The sequence below is a fragment of the Monopterus albus genome, unplaced genomic scaffold (assembly GCF_001952655.1).
Source record: "Monopterus albus unplaced genomic scaffold, M_albus_1.0 scaffold2.1, whole genome shotgun sequence".
NCBI lineage: Eukaryota > Metazoa > Chordata > Actinopteri > Synbranchiformes > Synbranchidae > Monopterus > Monopterus albus.
Genome location: NW_018127882.1, coordinates 8,158,120 through 8,178,947, shown reverse-complemented (window position 1 = coordinate 8,178,947; position 20,828 = coordinate 8,158,120). Strand labels below are relative to the sequence as shown.

General features: G+C 42.2%; 4 protein-coding genes across 4 annotated transcripts; 2 read left to right on the top strand and 2 right to left on the bottom strand.

The window, feature by feature from the left end:
• Positions 1-1,377: 1,377 nt before the first annotated feature.
• mif (macrophage migration inhibitory factor) lies at positions 1,378-3,230 on the bottom strand. Its single transcript, XM_020595026.1, has 3 exons — positions 3,013-3,230; positions 1,801-1,973; positions 1,378-1,653 (listed from the first exon to the last, which is right to left on the bottom strand). The coding sequence occupies exons 1-3, from the start codon at positions 3,118-3,120 to the stop codon at positions 1,587-1,589; spliced, it is 348 nt and encodes a 115-aa protein (XP_020450682.1). The 5' UTR covers positions 3,121-3,230; the 3' UTR covers positions 1,378-1,586.
• Positions 3,231-3,371: 141 nt separating this feature from the next.
• On the top strand, positions 3,372-8,111 carry LOC109957176 (zinc finger protein 773-like). Its single transcript, XM_020594842.1, has 5 exons — positions 3,372-3,722; positions 4,199-4,531; positions 5,580-5,860; positions 6,408-6,519; positions 6,648-8,111. The coding sequence occupies exons 2-5, from the start codon at positions 4,228-4,230 to the stop codon at positions 7,679-7,681; spliced, it is 1,731 nt and encodes a 576-aa protein (XP_020450498.1). The 5' UTR covers positions 3,372-3,722; positions 4,199-4,227; the 3' UTR covers positions 7,682-8,111.
• A 663-nt stretch (positions 8,112-8,774) lies between these two features.
• LOC109957229 (endonuclease domain-containing 1 protein-like) lies at positions 8,775-10,608 on the bottom strand. Its single transcript, XM_020594954.1, has 2 exons — positions 10,176-10,608; positions 8,775-9,568 (listed from the first exon to the last, which is right to left on the bottom strand). The coding sequence occupies exons 1-2, from the start codon at positions 10,482-10,484 to the stop codon at positions 8,963-8,965; spliced, it is 915 nt and encodes a 304-aa protein (XP_020450610.1). The 5' UTR covers positions 10,485-10,608; the 3' UTR covers positions 8,775-8,962.
• Positions 10,609-13,518: 2,910 nt separating this feature from the next.
• On the top strand, positions 13,519-20,745 carry LOC109957213 (zinc-binding protein A33-like). Its single transcript, XM_020594917.1, has 6 exons — positions 13,519-14,155; positions 14,956-15,051; positions 16,375-16,608; positions 16,720-16,742; positions 17,170-17,285; positions 18,285-20,745. The coding sequence occupies exons 1-6, from the start codon at positions 13,640-13,642 to the stop codon at positions 18,848-18,850; spliced, it is 1,551 nt and encodes a 516-aa protein (XP_020450573.1). The 5' UTR covers positions 13,519-13,639; the 3' UTR covers positions 18,851-20,745.
• Positions 20,746-20,828: the final 83 nt, after the last annotated feature.

Sequence of the window (20,828 nt, the reverse complement as noted above, 5' to 3'; positions counted from 1 at the left end):
TTTTTATAAATAACTTTTTTCAATTAACAGTAGGCAAACAACTGAAATAGGCCTACTGTCAGGCCATTCATACATGTATTTATACAAGCGTACCCTTATATTTTGGCATACTTAACAGACAGTACATTTAAATTGGTATTATAATGTTATAATAGGCTACACAGTTATCATTACTTCTGCTTTGTTTGATTCAGTTTCTTGAAACAGTTTTAATTACATGGATGTATTAAGGACATTTGTTTGCTGTTGTAATGGATGCCATTCCTAAAAGTGTGATGTTATTCAAGTGCAACACAATCTTCTCCTTCACCTGATTCTGTATCTTTGAATAACACCATGGCAGGAAAAATTAGGATTTACTCCTGCCCTTCAGACAGAAGCAAAACAATCAGATCCCTCTTTCAGAAAGACATTGTCACTGTCCCATACATAATACACTACTGGAGAAAGTTTGTCCCAAATATTAAGTGGGCAAAAGTTTGGACATTGACTTCAAGATATGATTACAAACAAAACCTAGAGATGTTTGTTTGTGGATTATATTTTAAAGATTATAAACCATCCAATACCAGTTTAAGCACCTCTAAGATACAACCAGTAAAAATAAGTTTTATCTTTGCCATACAGTGGTTAAATCTAATATCTTTAAACAGAAAATGGTTTTCTGCCTCAGACTGTCAGGTCCGCTCGGTGCGACCTGCCTCTTTCTTTTTTCCTCTCCTGCTCTCCCTTTTTGCGGGATCAACGCCTCAGCTGTCGGGTAATTAGTGACTGGGTCGGTGCGCACACCTGAGGCGTATTCCAGTGATTTGTTGGCTTCCTTATTTATACCTCTGGCAGATGCTCCGTCGTCGCCGGAGTATTTGCGACGTGTAACGTACTATACTTAAAGTAAGTTATACAAAAGGTTATGTTTGACCCGCATTATTTTTTTTTATTTTTTAGACGTGTGTAAGATGCTGCGCTGACAGTCTCTGTGCGTTTTGGCTTGACCTTATCACGCTAATTATGCGGTTAGCTATGTGCTTTGTCTTCCACGCTGACAGTCCCTGTGCTGTGGATTGTATTGTTTACGTTGGTTCTTTTTGTTCACCTGTCCGTTCTCATCCTCTGCTATCCTAGTTCCTGTCGTTAGTTTGTGTGTTTACCGTCCTGGTCTCCTTGTATGGACCCTGTCATGTTGTCATTTTGTTGTTTTTATTCCATTAAACCACCTTTTTTGTACTAGCACCTGGGTCAGCCATCTTGAGTCCAACCCCAGTTCTCTCTCACCCTCCTGGTGAGGGGGACTAAACCATAACACAGACATGTCACAGTTGAATCTACAAGTGAACAATGAGCTTGTAAAATGAAAATTAAGTAAAATTCCGATAAATATATGGTCACAAGGTTTGCTTTATTGCATTTAAATGGAAAAGGTGCAGTGCAAATCTAAAGGTTCCTGCTAAGTGCATGAAAATATTCGGACATAATATGCATTGGCCAGTCAATTTCCAGGTGTCTGCTTTTTAATTTTGTCGGTTTTTACTATGCTGATACTTGTAGGAAAATACTGGAAAGAAATATTTCTGCATGTTATCCCCATCTCAGCCAAAGGTAGTGCTGTTCCAGCCCACGTTGGCTGCATCCATATCTACAAAGTTAATATAAATCCTGAAACAGACACAAAGAGAGAGTTTAATGAGACTGGACAATGAGCAAGATGTATGAAAAACATTGCTGTCTGTGTTTGTCATCATGTTATGTTTACTTGTCAGTTAATGGGCAGTGAATGTAAAAGTTGCTGTGTGAATCTGCTACCTGTCGGGAGAGATGTGCAGGTGTTTCTTGAGCAGTCCACATAGGAGTTTAGAGTACTGCTTGTTCTGAGCACCACTGATCTTTCCAATACTGTGGAGGGAGCAGAGTGCGCAGGGATCTTCCTTTCCTCCAAACATCATTGTTTGGTCAGGATTGATATGCACAGCAATGTACTGGTATATACAAAATAGAGACACAAAACTGATGTCAGTCCACAGTGGGTGACTAGTGTCAGTAGCCTAGCTGAGTTTGACAGTTAGGTTTGTAGTGAAGCTTTGTGTAAAAGCAAAGCCATTAATCCAAGTTCCCCCACTGTCAAAATAAGATACATATAAAATATTTTAATATTTATTTAGTCTACATGATAGTCCCACATTGGCCTATTAATGTTATGAAGGAATACAAAGATCCCTGATACAAACTGTACAATTGGAAGTAAAATACATTATATTACAGATAGGTTAAGCTGGAATTTTACACTTTCTGAAAGGAAGCTGTTCTGAGTCCTTTTAAAGTCTCCTTGCACTTATAATGCAGTTTGGTCAGCGTTGCCTCTCTTGGATGTTTGACCTTCACTATGCAGAATGATGTCTATTCAAAATCTGACACTATAAAGCTGCTGTCAAATATATCTGCTGAAAGTGGACAGCTTCTCTGTGCTCAACTAATGTGCGCTTGATTTGTGACAGCATGCCTGGTTTGGAAATCAATTCTGGCCCAATAGGGGATTTACACAAGTGTGATGTGGAAACCTGAAGCCTCCATTGTAAATTGAAAATGGCCTTTCAGGGGCCTTTTGACATGTGATTCACCTTATGAAAGTTAAAATAGTGGCATATTTTTAGAGCTGTGGATTTTTCAGTAAGGGTAGAGCAAATTATTGTTCAGTGAGTGGAGAGGATTTTAAAAAAATCTGTATCAGTTTATATGATGTGAAGATTTTTAACTTGCTGGTTGACTGCACTGCTGATGAATCATCAACCCATGCTAACTCTATACAAACAGGCTAACAGTCAAGAATATGGTTGCATAATTGCGTACGTAATATTCATTCAGTAGAGAATCATATCTGACTTTGGGCTGCAGTTAAATAGAAATGCTGCTGGTCGTAACGCACCCAGCAGAAAAAGCCTATCAACGTAAAATCCAAATATGAAATAATGGATGCAAAAACCCTGTAGATTGTGCAGGAATAAGCGTGCCCCGGCCTACCTGCGCAGGTTTGCCCATAGCTTTGGCCAGCTCCTCGGTGGCCTCGGACAGCAGGCCCGGCGGCACATCACTTTTGGCCACGTTGGTGGTCACAATGAACATCGGCATGATTAGCTCACAAATGTGCTTTCTTTCTTCCGTTCACAAGTCGCACACGTTACAACTTTGCTCAACCCAGCGGAAGACTAACTAAAGAGCCCTCTTCCTCTGTTGTAGACAGTCAATGGTTGGAGAGCACGCAGTCATGTGACAAAATTACCACAGCGACTCAATCCTGGAAGACACTTTAGGTGACACCCTGCTAAACGCAACGCCAACCAAGAGGAAGATATGGGGTTTTCTGTCATTATTTGATCATTCCCTTAAAATTATTGATAACCACCACTGTTGGGACCACATTATGTTGAAAGTGATGTGTTAAATCTGAGTCTACATTCTTTATGGGGTGCGGCTACTCTTGTGTCGGGTAATTACGGTACCGGGCATGCGCAGTGTAGCAAAGCATCATTAAGCAGAGCTCAAGGAGAAGAGGAAAATAGTAGCAGGGAGTGAGAGAGAGAGGGGGGCGGTAGAAGTTGGATTGTGCATTCCTTTGTCGCCGTGTTTCTGTGCTCACAGCCAACCACAGAGCTCATCTGTGATCCGTAAGATCGCACCGTCTGTCGCCGTATCACGTCTAAATTACTCCCTCGGACTTCATCTAGCAGACGGTACGTATATAAAGCTAAATTAGCCAGTGGCTAGCACGGTCACTCCAACGTTACGGAGGCTACTGCTACCCTTCTTCAACGTTACTGTATTAGTGCATGTCGATCAATAATAACTACAAGTTTACTAACAAGCTAACCTGACATGGGTTGCGTACATTTTTATTTATTACAGTACAATACTACAGTTGTTCTTTTTAAGTTAACCAACTAGTTATAGGCTATAATTAAAGAACAACAAAAAAATCGAATAACCAACATGTTACAGTGTGATTCACTGAGCCCAGTCAGTAAATGTCGAGGTGTTGTAGCTGCTGGCTGATATCAACACAAAGTTATTTTTTCTAAATGACGATGATGATTATATATATATAGGCCTGGAAATAATAAACAGTGGTTATAGCTAACAAATCCATTAGGCAATGTGAAACTCATGAGATCCAAAACTGGGTTAACTGTAATGACTGAACTATCATCAGGTCCGCTCTCATCCGCGCCCGTGGCCGAGATGATGGAGGAATCAGTGACCACATTTGAGACGCACCTGACGGCCGTCATGGACAGTCTGATCCGAGCCTCGGTCTGTGAGATCACCAAACTCTTCCAGGAGACGGTGAACGACTACCTGGTGGAGCTGTCCCTCAACAGGAAGGAAAACGAGGCTCTCAAACTGCGACTGAGGCTCACAGAGAACAAACTGAGAACCGAGCGCAAGTACGGGATGGGCTGGGCTACCAACCGCCGCAACGCCGGACTGGCGGCGGCGGAGGAAGGAGCGGGAGGGCGGCACAAACGAAAAGTTGAGGTGGCCCGTAAGTATTTCAGATGACTTTTCCTCCCGAACAAGCAGGATTACATCACATTTAGTTTGTGCCATATATAAACCTGCCATTACATCAAATAGCACCTTGCAGAAACATCCTTCATACTTCAGAATGACTGCGTTTTTAACAGAGTTCTTGCTATGCAGTCAGGACTTATGTGAAGACGCACTTGTTTTGTTGGAAACCATCTGGCAAGAGCTGATCTCTCCCTCCCTCCTCCGCCTCCTCTTCATGATGGCTCCCTCTGTCCTTCACCTCCCCCTCTCTCCTCTCTCTCTGCTGCACTCTGTCCCTCCCACTCCTCTGTGCCTTTGCACATTCCCTCCCTCCCTTCCTGCCTTCCTGCTCCTCTCCCTCCCCCACCTCCTGTCTCTCTTCAATCCTTACCTCCTCCCCCTTCCCGCTCCTCTCTCCTTCACGCCCTCTCCTCCTTTCCTTTATCCCTGCCCCCACCTCCTCTTGCTCTGTTCTCTCCTTCATCACGTTGCACACACACACACACTCTCCCCTTCCCTCCTCCATTCCACTCGACTCCTACTCCTCTCCACCACCACCATAATTACACACTCCACTTCTCTCTCTCTCTGTCTCTTGTCTTCAACTCTTCATTCTCCTCCCCTGCCTCCCCAACTCTTCTCCCTCTCTCCCTCTTCTTTTCCTCTCTCACTCCTTTCCTCTCTGTCACGTGTTTTCCTCTCCTTCCTGCACTACGCCCCTTTCTCCTCACTTGTTCATCATGCTGCCCTGCTCCCTTCCCTCCAACCTCCTTTCTACTCCTTTGCGCTTGTGGCTCTCCCTCCCTCCCTCCACTTCCTCCTCCTCATCTCTCACGCCTCTACCCTCTTCTCTCCTTCGTCTCTATCTCCTGGCCTTCTGATCATCTCCTCCCACTTATCTCTCTTCCTCCAATAAATCATTCTCTCTCCTTCCTGTTTCCCTGTGTCCTACCTCTCCATCCCCTCTCCCCCCTCAACATTCTCCTTCCTCTCTCACCTTCCTCCCACCCTTTCTTCATCTCTATCTCTCCTCTCCACAGGAGTCAATTCAAAGAAGGGCCCGACAGCAGCCTATGGCAAAGGCTGGCCTGGAGGTGTGTGGGAGGATGGAGGAGGTGGCAGTGGCGGTGGTTGTCTGGGAGGAGGAGGCACTGTGGGGATGGTAGCAGGAGCAGGAGGAAGAGGGGGGAAGGAGTCCAGGGAGATGTACCTCATTCAGTTCCCCGGGGATGAAGCGGATGAGGGAGGAATGGCGGAAGACGAGGAAGGGGAGGGCAGCCTCAGCGGTGAGGGAGAGGAGACAGCTGACATCAAAGAGGAGGTGAGGGAGACAGGCTTTCTCGGAGGAGGAGGAGAAAGTGGCACAGCATCTCTGCACCACTCAGCAGCTTCTTCTTAAAAAGAGAAAGAATATAGAAAATGATAAATTACAGAGAGTTTTGTGTTTTTCACTCTTCAAGTCACTGCAGAAATTTGTTGGGTAAAGAGAAGGCTATCGTTATGATGTTTAGCCTTCAGAGGAGCCCACTGAGTATAGCTCTCCACCTCTCAAGTACAGCAAGCTTCACAGTAGAAATACTATTGGTAGAGGCAAAAAGCTGTTTGTTATTCCATGACATGGCCAAGTTACAGGGCACAGATCCACTCTTCACATTTTCTTCTGTATTTGAATATGCAAAGCATGCAGAATGTGTTATCCATTTCCATGGAAAGTGTTTTGATGGCTGATAAAATGGTGTTAAAAAATATAACTAATTATATACTGTAGATTTATTCTTGAGTGCTTCAGAAACATTTACAAATTTATAAATGGTATATTCTACATGTTTTCAGTTGTTTGTCTTATAACTCTGTGCTTCTGATTGCAGTTTTCACAAACAGAGGGCTATCAACCTGCCTCTCTCCGCCTAATCAAGGAGGCTTTGAAAATGGATCTGTCCAACCAGAACCTCCACAGTGGCTCCAGAGCCCAAAGTGAAGGTAATGAGCCCAGGATACGATGACTGAGGGAGGGGACATTAGTGAAATGTTCAGAGACCAGCAGCCTGAAAGAAAGTGGAAATGAGTGCTCATGCCTTGTTTCTCCTCCTCCCTCTGTCTCTGTTCAGGCAACTTGTCAGATTGTCCACCATCACTTCATCCAGGAACGAGAGAGGAAGACTGGGAGGTGGGCTCAGCAGAGCCATCACAGGGGGGCATGACCATAGATGAGCTGAGGGGTTTGGAGTCTGCACTGAGAGCTGAGCGAGGCCGCGAGCAAGCTGCCATGACAGCTTCCCAGCCTGCCAGCTCTGACTCAGAGGTGGTGCGAAGCAGCAAGGTCCCCAAGTACATAGGTCTTGATGGGATGGAGCAAGATGGAGAGCTGGAGCCTCAGCCACCAACCCTACAGAGAGAGGACCAGATAGGGCAGGGCAGGGTAAAGGATGGTGTGAGACCTGGAGTAGTTGGGGGAGTGGAGCTGAGGTTGGGCTGGTCAAAGAAGCAGAGAGAGGGCGACTCAGGTGCGGTAATGACTGGCGAGGATGTGGTGGAGCAGGGAGAGTCAGAGCGTGTGCCCCACCTATCAGCTCCAGGAAGTGTGGAGAGTGGAGGGGAAGAAGAGGGTGGCAGGGATCTGCTCCACTTTTGCCCACAATGTGGAGGAGGCTTCACTTTGGAGGCTGAGCTCGAGGAGCACCCCTGTCCACTAGGAGGAGCTCATTTGCCGAGCAGTGGAGCAGAGGACAGTCTTTTTCCGTGTGCCCACTGTGGCAACACATTCAGCCACGCCTGGGCTCTGAAAAACCACGAATGTGCCTGTGCTGCAGAGCGGCCGCACTGCTGCGAGATCTGCGGGAAGCGCTTCACACACTCACGTTCGCTGGAACGGCATCATCTGGTGCACACAGGTGAGAGGCCGCACCGGTGCCCGCAGTGTGGACGCAGCTTCAGTCGTCTCGGCAACTTGGAACGGCACCAGCGGATCCACACAGGTGAACGGCCGTACGGGTGTGAAGCCTGTGGAAAACGTTTCAGCCGGGTGGAGTACCTAAAGAGACACCAACTCATACACAACAGTGAAAAGGCAGCACTCCAGTGCTCTAACTGTGGAAGGGGCTTTAGTGATGTGGAGCAACTGAAAAACCACCAGTGTTTTTAGAGCCTTTCTTCACATCTCTGATAGGACTGCAACGAAAGAGCTGTTTTCAATAGAATGTGATAGAATTTAGGTCAATAATGCAACTGGTAGATTCTGTGTGTGTCGTGTGGATGAATTTTGTAATAAAGTAAATGAATGCACATGGTCAAAGAGGACAAGGGAACAACTGTAGGTGGTGTTTCGCTGTAGGAGGGGAAATAAGTCGGTCTCAGACATTAAGCTGTTTTAATATGAAGTGTTCTCATTTGTACTGTATGAACACTTGTACTTATTTATGATAATAAACAAATTGTACATTTTATCTTTTTATCAGTAATTCACTCATGTTAAAGCTGATGGCCTTGGTTGTCTTTGACGGTACAACTGACAGCTTGGTGTTTTATATGTTTGAGTTTTCATTATGTCATTAATAAAATATTTCAATTCATCAGAAGACCCTTCACTTTTCAGTCTTGTTTTATCGGGAATCTGACATTTTTGCCAGTCAGTCTACACACAGTAACCCGTTGCAGCAACATGAAAACATCTTTTAGAACATTTTTACATATTTATAAAAAAAAATTTAAACTTTACAAAAGTATTCAGACCCCTGACTTGGAGTCTGTGAAAACGTTGGCTAATTTTTTATGACCGGAAGGTGAAGACAGGTTAATGTGTAGTAACTTAATCAATAATCAAGTGAAAAGGCTTAAGAAGCTGTTCTTGAAGAACTTTAACAAATAACAAAAGCATTTTTATGTATGTGCTAAGCTTGGGCGTGACTGTGTTACTCTGTTGACTGCAATGATGATATTATGACTGTTATAATAAGTAAATATCTGTAGATTGCATTCGGTCCTGCTTGAATCCCTGAATGATTTATGGTCATGTGAAGTATGAGTGTCACAAAGTAACAGCATCCAGTAAGCATTGTGCCATTTGCCTGGTGCAGGATGAGCTGAGTACACTGTTTGCATCATGCAACCATTTAATTTGGATATTTTCATTTGTATGACCAAAAGTAGAACTTATTTATAATGTTGAATAAAATGAAATTATTTAAACCAATGGTGTATATGTTCCAAAAATAAAATCTGCAGGCTTGTCACCCATTTCATTCTTGTTTTATTAGTAAAATCATGGTTAATCAAACACACATTAGGAAGAGGAAGAACTAGTTTTCTTGACTTCTTTAATCTGTTGACATTCTGAGGAGATATGCTGCATGTGGTGACTACTGCAATGCACACACATAGCAGCTAACAAATGATTTCAACAAGGAACTGAAGTTGTTCCTGTTTGTTATTGACACTGGTTGTGAAATAGATGGATGGGCATGCCTAGCCTTTGGCTCAGGATACCCTCCAGAGCCTCTAAAGACATCCGCCTCACATCATAGCCCCTCACAGAGGCCCTTGCCTTCATGTTAACAGGCACAATCTCCTCTCCACTGTTGCGGTCATTTCTTCCAACTGCAGCATATGTGGGGAAAAACGGCTTCACCGACTTAGGAATGCTGGCGTTGTAAGATGGGCAGCAGTAGGCAGACCACATGTACTCAGGAACAGACACCCTGTTATTGATCCAGTGTGCTCCAGACTCATATGGCATGGCCCCGGTGATCACATACATTGGCCCTTTGCAGAAGGCCTTGAATTTTCTCAGTACCTCATTCTCCAGATTGGTCCAGGGGCCCGAGTTGGAGCCTACCTGCTGAGGTACAGTGTTAGTCAGAGTGAAGGTGGCCTCTCTGTCTTCTTTTGTCTTCTGGTGCAGGCTGGGATTGAGATGGCCCCTGCTGTACTTGGAATTCTTGTAATCCTGATGCACTGCCTGGCTCTCAATCACATTCTGGTCGATGACGGTATTGAAGGGTTCCATCTCTGAGCTGGCACGGGAAAACGCCAACTGAAAGAAAGAGAAAGAGAAAGACTTGTCATTGTAAAAAGGTGAATAGCAACATCTGTGTACTGTAAATCTGTGTTCATATTGTATAAGTAGTCGTGTGATGGATTCAGTCTTACAGAAGGTGAGATAAAAATTTAAAATAAGCATGAAATGCAACTTCCCCTTTTTATTACCTCATCAGAAAGATAATGTATATAGCACTATGTTTGTATGTACAATTTGAAGAGGGTTCTTATATGTCTGCTTGAAGTTTTTGAAAAAAGCCTTAAAACACACTGACCACAATGACACTTGAATTAAACAAACCAGTGTTCTCGTCACCTCTCCACTGTAGCCTTAAAATTTTGTGTATTTCCGGGTATAGATTGTATGTTTAAACACAACTGTACATTTTCACATTAAAGCCTTGAAACACTCACTAAATTCACTGAGCTGAACAAAGTGATGCTGTCTTAACAAATAAAAAGCCTTGCTTTACTTTGCTATTGTCAGAACTAGTTTTTCACCAATAATCTATAATATAATCACAACATAAACATATCTAAACGCATCATATCTGGTGCTCAACAGAGTACAAACAGTCTTTAAAAGAAGTCTTTCTACTCACCTGTGGTTCATACTTCCAAGTGGCATTGGGCCGTTTGCCATCCGCAGGGCTGAGTATGTACGCGGAATACAGTGGTGCACGACTGTGACGGTGATACAGGCTGGCAAAGCGGTACTGATTTTTGTAGCGCTGACATATTGACTCGTATCCTGCTGGGCTGACACCCGTTGGTGGAGTTTTATTATAGAAAAAATCAAGACAGTTTGAAAAGTCGTTGTTGACCTCCCCAAGTACCAGGCCGCCAAACCAGGGCAGGAGAAGAAGCAGAGCTCCCCTGAAGAAATGCAGCGTTCTTCTTTGAGACATCATCCACAGACAGAGCAACAGACTGTATGTAAATTTGCTGGAAAGACACCAGGCTTTTGTTGACAGACTTCCTCTCAGACAAAACTCCCTGCAAAGTTAAATGAAATCTATATTTCAGTTGTGCCAATTCAGCGTCTGGGGTACGGCTGCTTGTAAGCTATAGGTTTCCTCTTATATATACTGACAGCAGGAACCCAGTGGACAACATTTTTAACCCACTCCCAACCCCCATTGACCATCAAACTTCCCCTGCTAATCATCAGTCAGGTTGCCTTTTGGGAAATGATTGCTCTGCATATAGTTTTTTAATCAGTTGGTTGAGGTAGAAACCAGGCAGTTTCAAGTCTGTAGCACAGAACATTATCATGGCACATGTGTATGTCTGCTGACTCACAATGAGAACATTTGTGCTGAAAAGAACAAAAAACCTGTGGTAAATGTTAGAGGAACTGATAACGCAGTTTCCGGTGGCTGTATGTGTGACTGTAGGGTACATGTTGTACCCTACAGGAGCTGCAGCATTTTCCTGCACAGCGTGTGTCCCCATCTTCTGCACACCTTTTCTAAAAAAAAAAAAAAAAAGAAGACGCCTCATGAGAGACTTAGAGGTGCAGAAAAAGGGCTCTGCTGACAGATGCTTATATGACAACAGTACTTTTGTATATGGTACTGTCTCCAGCAATCTGAAATGTTTACTGACAACAATTTGTTCATTGACATCATTACAGAAACATGCTGAGTATGACAGCTCTCTTTATTTCATGTTCTCTCTCTCTCTCTCTCTCTCTCTCTCTCTCTCTCCAGTTCCTTATGTGATCTTGTACTCCTTGTCTCACCGAAACTTCCCCTGTTGTGGGAACCCAAAAACGTTTCTGAAAGATATACTGTACATAGTACTTCCATTATTTCCCAACTGTCATTTTACAAAAGGTCTGTGGCTTCTATTTTGTCATAACTGTTAATGGGAAGATCCTTTGTTTCAGTCGTTTTGCTCCAGTTTGTCAAAAAGAAAAATTTTCTGCATTAGGAATCGTTAGATAAAGGTGGTAGATCTGAGGGAAAACAGTGTGACGCACATACAGACAAAGACCGTGAGGTACTTAAAGTACTGATGACTGACCTATAGCACCAACACTTGAAAAGGGGGGGGGGATTTTATTAATAAAAATATCATATTGGTACTGAAACCAATGATCCAGGCTGTGATATAATTTTTTAGGCTAGACCCAAATTTTATTGTATCACCATCCTCGATGTCCTGTTTTCACCTTGTTGTTTGGGTTATTTGAGGCACATAAGACTATGCCTCACCCCCTTAACCTAAATTGGCCCCATCTGGTTTGTTCTGACTTCATCTTGTGAGTGAATGAGGTCATTTTAGCATAAAAATCCTACTGAATGGAAGGCCAAGCTTAATAAACCCCTGATGTCTTGAAAACAAGATATTTATTCATTCATTTGTGGTTTGTGAATGTTGATTAGTTTTTATTGAAACTCTCACAAGTGGGTTATTCTAAATTTTCACTACACTACTAATGATCATTTCTGGAGACATTTAATACATAAATTCATAGCAAAAAAGAATAATCAGCAAAACTTAAAAAAAAAAACTACAACATTTGGTCCTGAAGTTGTTGCCTGAGGAGAAATTTCACAATTTGATAAGGGGTAAAAGGAGCATTAACTGTATGAATCTTGAAGTTTATCTCAGAGATGCCAGTGATAGCCTGTACATTAGGGCCAGCTAGTGAGCACTCTGAGACATGACACTTGGCTGAGACATAACACTTGGCTGAGACATGACACAGAAATAAACATGGTCAGGTGACTGAAACTGGTTGGACTGTAAATAATAACGCTGCATTTACAGTCACTGGTGATGAGTTGTAACCTGCATGATGACCAGGAATGACCAAAGTTGTGGTTTAGAGAAGCCTTAGTGACTTGCCCATGTATGCCGTTGGCTCTTCTTCTTCCTTTGGTTGTGTTTCTGACTCAGAGGTCACAGGGTGTGTTTTGGAATTTACATTGTACTGACTCACTTACCTGCTGAAATAAGTTTACACTACACTCAATCAGAATTCTTGAGACTTAAAGTTTGTGTATGTGCTCTCTAATGCGCACTTACAACAGATTTATGATAATAAATGTAGTCTATTTTCATAAATAGCAAAGACTTACAAGCAGACTTATAAACAGACAGCTTAATGACACTATAAAATACAAATAAAGAGAAAACTAATCCTAAATGTAATTTTTTCAGTCAGTCAAAGCAATTAGTCACTTCCAAAAAAAATGGCTATGGGGAACAAGCAACATAATAATTATATTATATTATATTATATTATATTATATTATATTATATTATATTATATTATATTATATTATTGGCCTAAAACATTGTAATTTAAGGTAATGTTATGCTGTGTAATAGCTACATTAGCATGATAGTCTGTCACTATGCCTAAACAGCTGGTTCCACCTTTTAATGTCTCATTTTCCACAGCATTTGAAGCTGTGGAAGCTAAAACAAAGAGTTGTGGGAAAACTCACTGGTTTGATTTGATTTTCTATATGATTAATTTCCCTTTTCTATAATTTTTTTAAGTAAAGCAACAGTGTTCCTGATGTGGACATATAATTATTCCTTATTAAGATAATACACAAAGAAATAACATTTCAATAGATTACCACTTTCTAATAGATCCTTCTTCATAAAGTGTGTATAAATCGTGGTCAGTGAGTTTATTAATGGTTGTGCTGTTAATGGCTGCTTGTGGACTGTAGGTTGTGGCTGGTGCTGATCCTCCTGCAGCACGACACCTCTTCTTTTCTGTATCTTTTTCATTCATTAGGAGCATTCTTCCAATGCTTTGCTTTATTGGAGGGATTAGTTTGGCAACCCCAAAGCTGTACTTTCTGTTGACTTAATAAAGTAACATTATAACTGACCGTTTTTCTTTATGGTTTCTCTTGTTCTGGATAAGGCTGTTTGGCTCCAGGCGCACACCGAACCTTTTGACGAGCTGTTTCTCTGTCGTGATACATCAATCAGCCACAGACCACTCCCTCTCTCAGTCTGAACGGAAGAGCAGCAGTTTTATTTGCCACAATGTTGCTGTCAGGGTTTTCTTCTCAGGGCTTGTGCACAGCCGAGAATGGCGGAGGCCAGCGCGCTTGAGGAGCTCCAGTCGGAGCTCACCTGTCCGGTGTGCTTGGAGCTGTTCCACGATCCCGTTATTCTCGAGTGCGGACACCATTTCTGCCAGGTCTGCATCATCCAGTGCTGGGAAGTCAAAGCGGACGAGTTGTCGAGTTGTCCAAAGTGTAGAAAGTCGTGCGCCCGCAAACTGCGGCCCAACTCGCTTCTGTGCAACGTTGTGGATAGTGTGCGCAGAGCCCGGGCCATGGACCCTGCCGCTGGGATAACCAGATGGGACCTGGACCCGATGGAGAATCCGGAAGAACAGGACACTGGATTCAGCATGAGTAGTGTAGCGTCGTCCGTCGGGCACTGGCTGCATCTGGGTATGGATATGTGCGAGGAGCATAGGGAGAAACTGAAGCTTTACTGTGAGGACGACCAGCTCCCCATCTGCCTGGTGTGCGGCATGTCCAGAGACCACAAGACCCACAATATCATCCCTATTACTGAGGCTTTTGAAAACTATAAGGTACCTACTAAAATACTGTACCTACTAAATAATTTTTTGCCCCAAAATCTCAGGCTACGTCTGCAGCCACCAACATCATAAATAACTGCTCTAGTAGCAATGATAAGGACAATCTGATCATTTAGTAGAAGCTATGGATCAAGATAAAGCCCTGTTTTGCTAAACTATTTAATTAATTCCTATTAGATATTTGGTCTAGGTTATATTGGAACTACAAGATAAAGTTTGAACTTTGATTAACTTCGACCAAGTGCCATACTCCACCATGCTCATCTGAGACTTCTCTCTTTCTCATTATGCATCTGAAATTTAACAAATGTTCCCAAAAGTCAAATCAAACCTACTTTATTAAAATCATTTTTATTAAAAGCAAATCTGCTGTGGTTTTAATAAACAGCGCAGAGGCTGTGACATGCAAGTTATTTGTAAAAGACTCCCTGTTTGCCCTGGAAGCCTTTGGGTACGTTGTGTTTTACAGGAATTCAGCGGGTCACTGTGAGCTCTCCTAACACCCTTATACATTAACCTCACAGCTTACCACCACCAGTTTATTTGGAGACTCACTTATGGAGGCATCAACATGTTTGACTAGTGCTGAATTCCCATTTTGTTGAATTTGTGGGTCAGAGTTTTTGGCTGGGAAAGTGTGGGCACCAAATGACATTTATTGGTGAGGATGCTTGTTGTTCTACATGAGGCACCAATCAAATGAACTCCATCTTCAAGTACAATCTAGTTTACCAGCAGCACTTTTAAAGATGTTTTGCATGTAATTGTCAGTTTCTTCTGCCTCCCAACAGGACAAGCTGTCTGTTGCTCTAGAGAGGGTTCAACTACAGACTAAGGAGGCCATGCTCTTCCAAAGACAGACCACTGAAAAGATCCTTCTCGTTAAGGTATCAAGGTGTGTGTGTGTGTGTGTATCTGTGTGTGGGGGTGTTTGTTAGTGAAGCATTGTGGAAGAAAGAAAATCCTTATTGTAAATCTAGCAAAAAAGAGAAAACAACTTGTGTATCTCATAGAACCAGACATTCTGGCAGCTAACATTCTCCATCATCACCTGTGTGAAAGGCATGAGTTACAAACGACTTTCCTGGTGGGGACACAACACGTTGTTACTGAGCTGTCTCATGCTTTGTAAATACAGAAGTCCTTTCTGCAATGACATAGGCGGTTACCTTCATTCAGGTTGTGTCATGTTTGTCTTTCTCACAGTCACGTGTATCACACCCAGATGCCCAGAATGTACTAATATATACGCAAGGCTGTATTTTACACAGCCTGACAGAAAGAGATAAGAGCAGACAACCATGGCTGTGTTGCTGTACTGTTAACCTCAAATAGACGTGTCTGTTTGTGTATTAAGCTGAGATACAAGCACAGCGTGGAGTGTTTCTGCAGCTGCACATAACTAAACATATCTGTGCACCTTCCCATTACAAGCTGTCTTTTCCTATCCTGTCTGTCTGAATGTCTGAGCATGTCTATTTTCTTGTCTGTCTGTTTCACCCAGCTTATGTGCACAGTCATGTGTTTTCCCTTCTCTGTTTCTCTGTCAGTATGACAGGATGTGCGTGAGCAAGGTTGAGAGGAAGTTTGTTAATCTGTCCTTTCCTGGAAATTTCTCTTTCTCTGTGTGTAAAATCAAACATCTGTCAAATCTGTAGGAATGGTACATGGACTATAATATTTAGACATAGACATGATGAAATTAGTAATGTGGTCAGTTATTGGTTTTAGAAACAAACCTCAGGTTGTTAAATTAAGGGAAAATACACCATTTGTGTGTATCTCAGTACTTTTATGTGAATAATAATAAAAAGAAAAGAAAAGAAAGGTGTAACCTGTAGTGATATATCTACAATAGACAATCAAATCATGTTTTAAAACCCACTAAGCACCAAAGAGTAGTCGGACAAAGTTAGCGTCTAGCTGTTGAATGTAGCATTCAGCTGTTAAAGAGTCAGATATTTCCCTCAGGAGTTACTGGAGACTTAAGCTTTTGACTCTTTCTTACTTTATTCGTTGCCTGAACATTTACACAGAGTTTCAGCGAAACCATGTTTTACAGAAATACCTTAGTATTTCTGTAAAACACATGAGCAAATGTTTTCAGTTTAAATTTTTATTGCCAAAAAATGTGCTTGCTTTGCTTTGGATCTGAAAAAGCAGGACAACTATTCACAGAGCACTTGCTCTCACTGATCCCCGGGTTTCAGGAGCGGGCAGGAGATGTGGAGGAGCTGGTCTCTGCAGAGTTCGGCCGTCTGAGAGAGTTCCTACTTGAGGAGGAGGAGTGCATAAAGAAGAAACTGCAGAAGCAGAAAGAGGAGAAGCTCAGCCAGCTGGAGGAGGCGCTCACTCGAGCAACAGAGCAGCTCAGCCAATTGGAATGCACGGCCGAGCAGCTTCGACTCAAACTGAAGGAAGAAGAAAACCCAGAGCAGCTCAAGGTAAGAAAGAAGTGGGAGGACTGAAAAACATTTGTATGGAAAAAAAAAACCAGCTGATGAATACAAAAGTATTTTGCAATCACGGGCCTGTTCTAATTTGCTCTTTTACAGGGAATCAGAGATTTCATTGGAGAGTGAGTATCATCTTGATCAAGATCATTCAACACCTGTGGTTTCTCACTGAGTTACTCTTTCATTGCTCTTCTGTGTCTACATGACTCTTGTCCTAAATCAGTCTACATCACAAGGAAATGATGTTTTATTTTGTAATTAACTGTAACTCGCTGAAATAGGGTGTGGTGGCATGACTGTGATTTAGCAACTGTGTCACACATTGTCATGCCATCTAGCAGTCACTAGGTTTTGTTTTACTTTGTTGCTTGAAACTTGTGAACGGACTGTGAGCAAATGTAAACTCGAATGTAAAATCAGTTTTCTTCTAATTTGCATCCACAAACGCACCCACATAGAACGATGGTCATTCACAAAAATAGGGAGGACTTCTTTACTACTTCCTTTTTACCAGTTGTAGGCTTTAATTTACTCTCTGTTGTCTCTCAGGACTGAGAGCTTCTTTGAGCGCTTCCCAGAGGTGAGTGTGGATCTGCAGTCAGGGGAGTTTCTGGGACCTCTGCAGTACAGAACCTGGAGGAAAATGAGCTCCATTCTTCAACCAGGTATTGAATTTGATATTGTCTAATCTTCCATGAAACTGGGGGGATTATGAGAGGCAAGTTAAAAAATAACAGTCACAACCAAAGAAGCAGAAGCCGACATCCTGACTTTTAGACCCCAATAGTGGTTAAGCTCCCAAAACTTTTTGTTTCACCTCCCTGACTGCTTTACACCCACAACAAGCTTCTGTTAAAAACCCAACCCAAAGTTTAGATACCACTTGGAGTTGCTGGAATACTTTTCTCAGACTTTAAACCTTCTCCAGAGCCAGCGAGGATTTTAAACAGCTCTTTTCACAGGCTGTGTGTAGGCCATAGCCAGGATTTTTGAAATGCTGAGCTCATTATTCCAAGTCTTCAAAATGCAGCTCAAACCCCAGAGAATTTCTGGCCACTCCCAAAATGATGCTGTCCAAAAGACATTTTAACTATTTGGATTTCAAACTTTTAAATTTGTTTTTAAAATATTTCTAAACATAAAAGTTTATATTATGGTTTGCTACAAAACCAAGAATCATATTCTAGCGTGGAAATATAATCTTTCAGTTAAAGAATGCAAATTATTATAAGGTCAAAATTTTACTTTATTATCAGTTCTTATCATCCTGCAACACTCTACAAAGACATGTCTGTTCTTTGTATTTAAGTCTAATACCAACCTGCTCTACTTAGAAGAGTTAGAAGACTGAATTTCTCAGGTGATTGCAACCTTGGGCTGAAGTCAGGTGTTGTTTTGGGAATTTGCCATTGACATGCTATTATTGTTATTAACTCTAACACTAGACAGTAGGATTGGATTAAATTAATATCTGGATGTATATCACATTTTGATTTGAAAATACGATTTATATTTATTCTGTATCCATATAGCGTAGCTTGTTTTCCACTAATTGAGCATGTAGGCGTTCAGTATCTTGTTGCAGACCACTGCCTGTCTTTCGCAGGTCATTCACTCCAAAACACACCTTTTCTCCGATTTGAACTCTTTTTATCATCCCCCAGCTGTCACAGCAGTGACCCTCGACCCAGACACGGCCTATCCCTGTTTGTGGGTTTCTCCGTGTCGCACCAGCGTCCGGATGGGGAAAATCCAGCCCGACCTACCCAACAACCCGGAGCGCTTCACCCGCTACAACATCGTCCTGGGCTCTGAAGCTTTCTCCTCTGGCAGACACTACTGGGAGGTAGAGGTGGGCTCCAAGACAGCGTGGGGTCTGGGTGTGGCCGCAGCCTCCGTCAACAGAAAGGAGGAGATCAGCCTCTGCCCGGAAGATGGTTTCTGGACCCTGGTGATGAGGGACAATGGCAACGGCACCAGTGAGTATGAAGCTTGCACCGACTCAGTGGACAGCTTGTTATATCCCTCCAAACCCCCCAGGAGGGTGGGGATCTATCTGGACTATGGTCGTGGTGAAGTGGCCTTTTATGATGCAGGAGACATGAACCACCTCTTCACCTTCAATGATGCGAAATTCAAAGAGCCTGTTTTCCCGTATTTCAATCCCTGGCCGATTATCAACGGATGCAACCGGGAGCCACTCACCATAGTAACGCCACACTGGAGATAGTTGTTATTGTTAACAAATCCCACAAAAAGATCAACACTCACACTTTGTCCTACTAATGTGTACATTCTGTGTAACCAAAGCCTGTTATACCTTATTCCTTTGTTCAGTAAACCTTCACTGATGTTCAGAAACTAAACAGACAGGAGCTAGTGTTGCTCTGGCTGACATGTTCCTTCATTATGATGAACATAGGCACTGTAGTTTATTTTGAGTCCATCCCACATACAATGCCATGCTGCCAGTAACACTAGTTCTGGATCACCAAATGCTTATTAACCGGGACCTGAAAATAGTCCCAAACAAATGCTCAATTTCCTCCTGGTAACATTTAGTAACAATTACAGTGAAGCATTATATTTGTATGGCTTTTAAAGATTTACATGTTCAGTAGAAGTGAGTGAGGTTGGGTCTATGAGTCGAGTACTGAGAGACGGACTGACACATTGTTGGTTTTGGTCTTTCCATAGGGTTTGTTGACAGTAAGAAAAATGCAGATGGAATTTGTATTTGTTCTGAATTCACTGGGAATGAGGGTAAAGCATATTGCTTGCTAAAATATAATCATATGGTAGAGTCTTGGCAGAAAGGTTTAAAATTGTATTAATCAGTTTTGATGCAATATCATACTGTGTCTTTTAAAACATCTAACAATATGAGCACATTACATTTGACTGTTTTCATATATATCCTGTCATGATATTGTAATAACATGTAAAACACTGATGTGTGTAACAGATTTAAGTATTAATAGCTTCTGCATGGACACTTCTCACCATGACATTTATCCAACACTACTTTTCTAAAGTGTAAATGACATCTTTTGCAGATTGGGATCAGAGTAGACACCGTCTACATATTTGGCATGAGAGTTTAATAACACTTTCAGTTGTTGATACATTTTATTCCACCAGAGGGCGCCCAAGATGAACTCTGAGTGCAGCATCACTCTGCCCTTCAGTGGTCTTTATAATACAACACTGAGCTTTCATGAGCCATACAGAGTCCAGCCTCCGCCAGCAGCAGCACACACACAGCTTTTAGGAAAAGGTTCATCTCAGAAAGTAATGAAGGGTTATTCATCATTTGATACCAGGGTTTCCAGTAAAGTCAAGCCCATTATATTATTATATAGCTCAATATCACAAATCACAAATTTGACTCAAGGGGTGTTACAATCTAGATAATGTTTTATATAAAAGGAGGAGAAATCTACAGCAACAGAAAATGTGTACTGAGCTAGGTGAACTGGAACTTTGTTATCAGTTTGTCACACTACAATACAGGAACCTCACATTACCGGCATAGAGCTGAAGTAACACCCTGTTTCACTCAAGATAAACAGTCTAAAATAAGAATGTGCAATCAAATAGGAAAGGGAATAGGACAAAAGAGCCACACCCTGTGCTAGAAGGGCTTTCAGATTGATATATGCAATGGTTACATTTACAAGTTTCAATAATCATTTGATTAGGTTGCTTTGGTGTTTACATGTCACAGATAGTTAAAAAGGGGTTAAAGGGTTCCCTCGTGCCACTTGAGCAATTTGATCTTCTGTGACTACTGTTATGAACAAATATGAAATGAGAAGTTTGACGCAAATAAAACAGATCTGTTATTCATTTTAGCTAAATGTCTGAGCATCATCTGCCTATACATTAATTGATCTGGAATTTGATATTTTTGCAGTGTCATGTAATGCAAGCCTTCACAGCTGCCACTCCCCCTGTCAGTCAGCCCTTTCTTTGACCTATTTCAGGAAGTGTCAGGGTGAAAGGTACAGAAGTTCAGCTAAGAGTCACATATTTACTCTTTCTCCCTGAAAGTTTTGTTTCCATTCCTAATCTTGTTTGTCTACCCATCATCCTTCAGTTGTCAGAAAACTGATGTGCCCAAAATACAACCCCTATTTTTAACCCTTACTTTGTGCACCTTAGCTTTTGCCTCTGTCCTCCATCAATAATCGATGAGGAGAAGGACG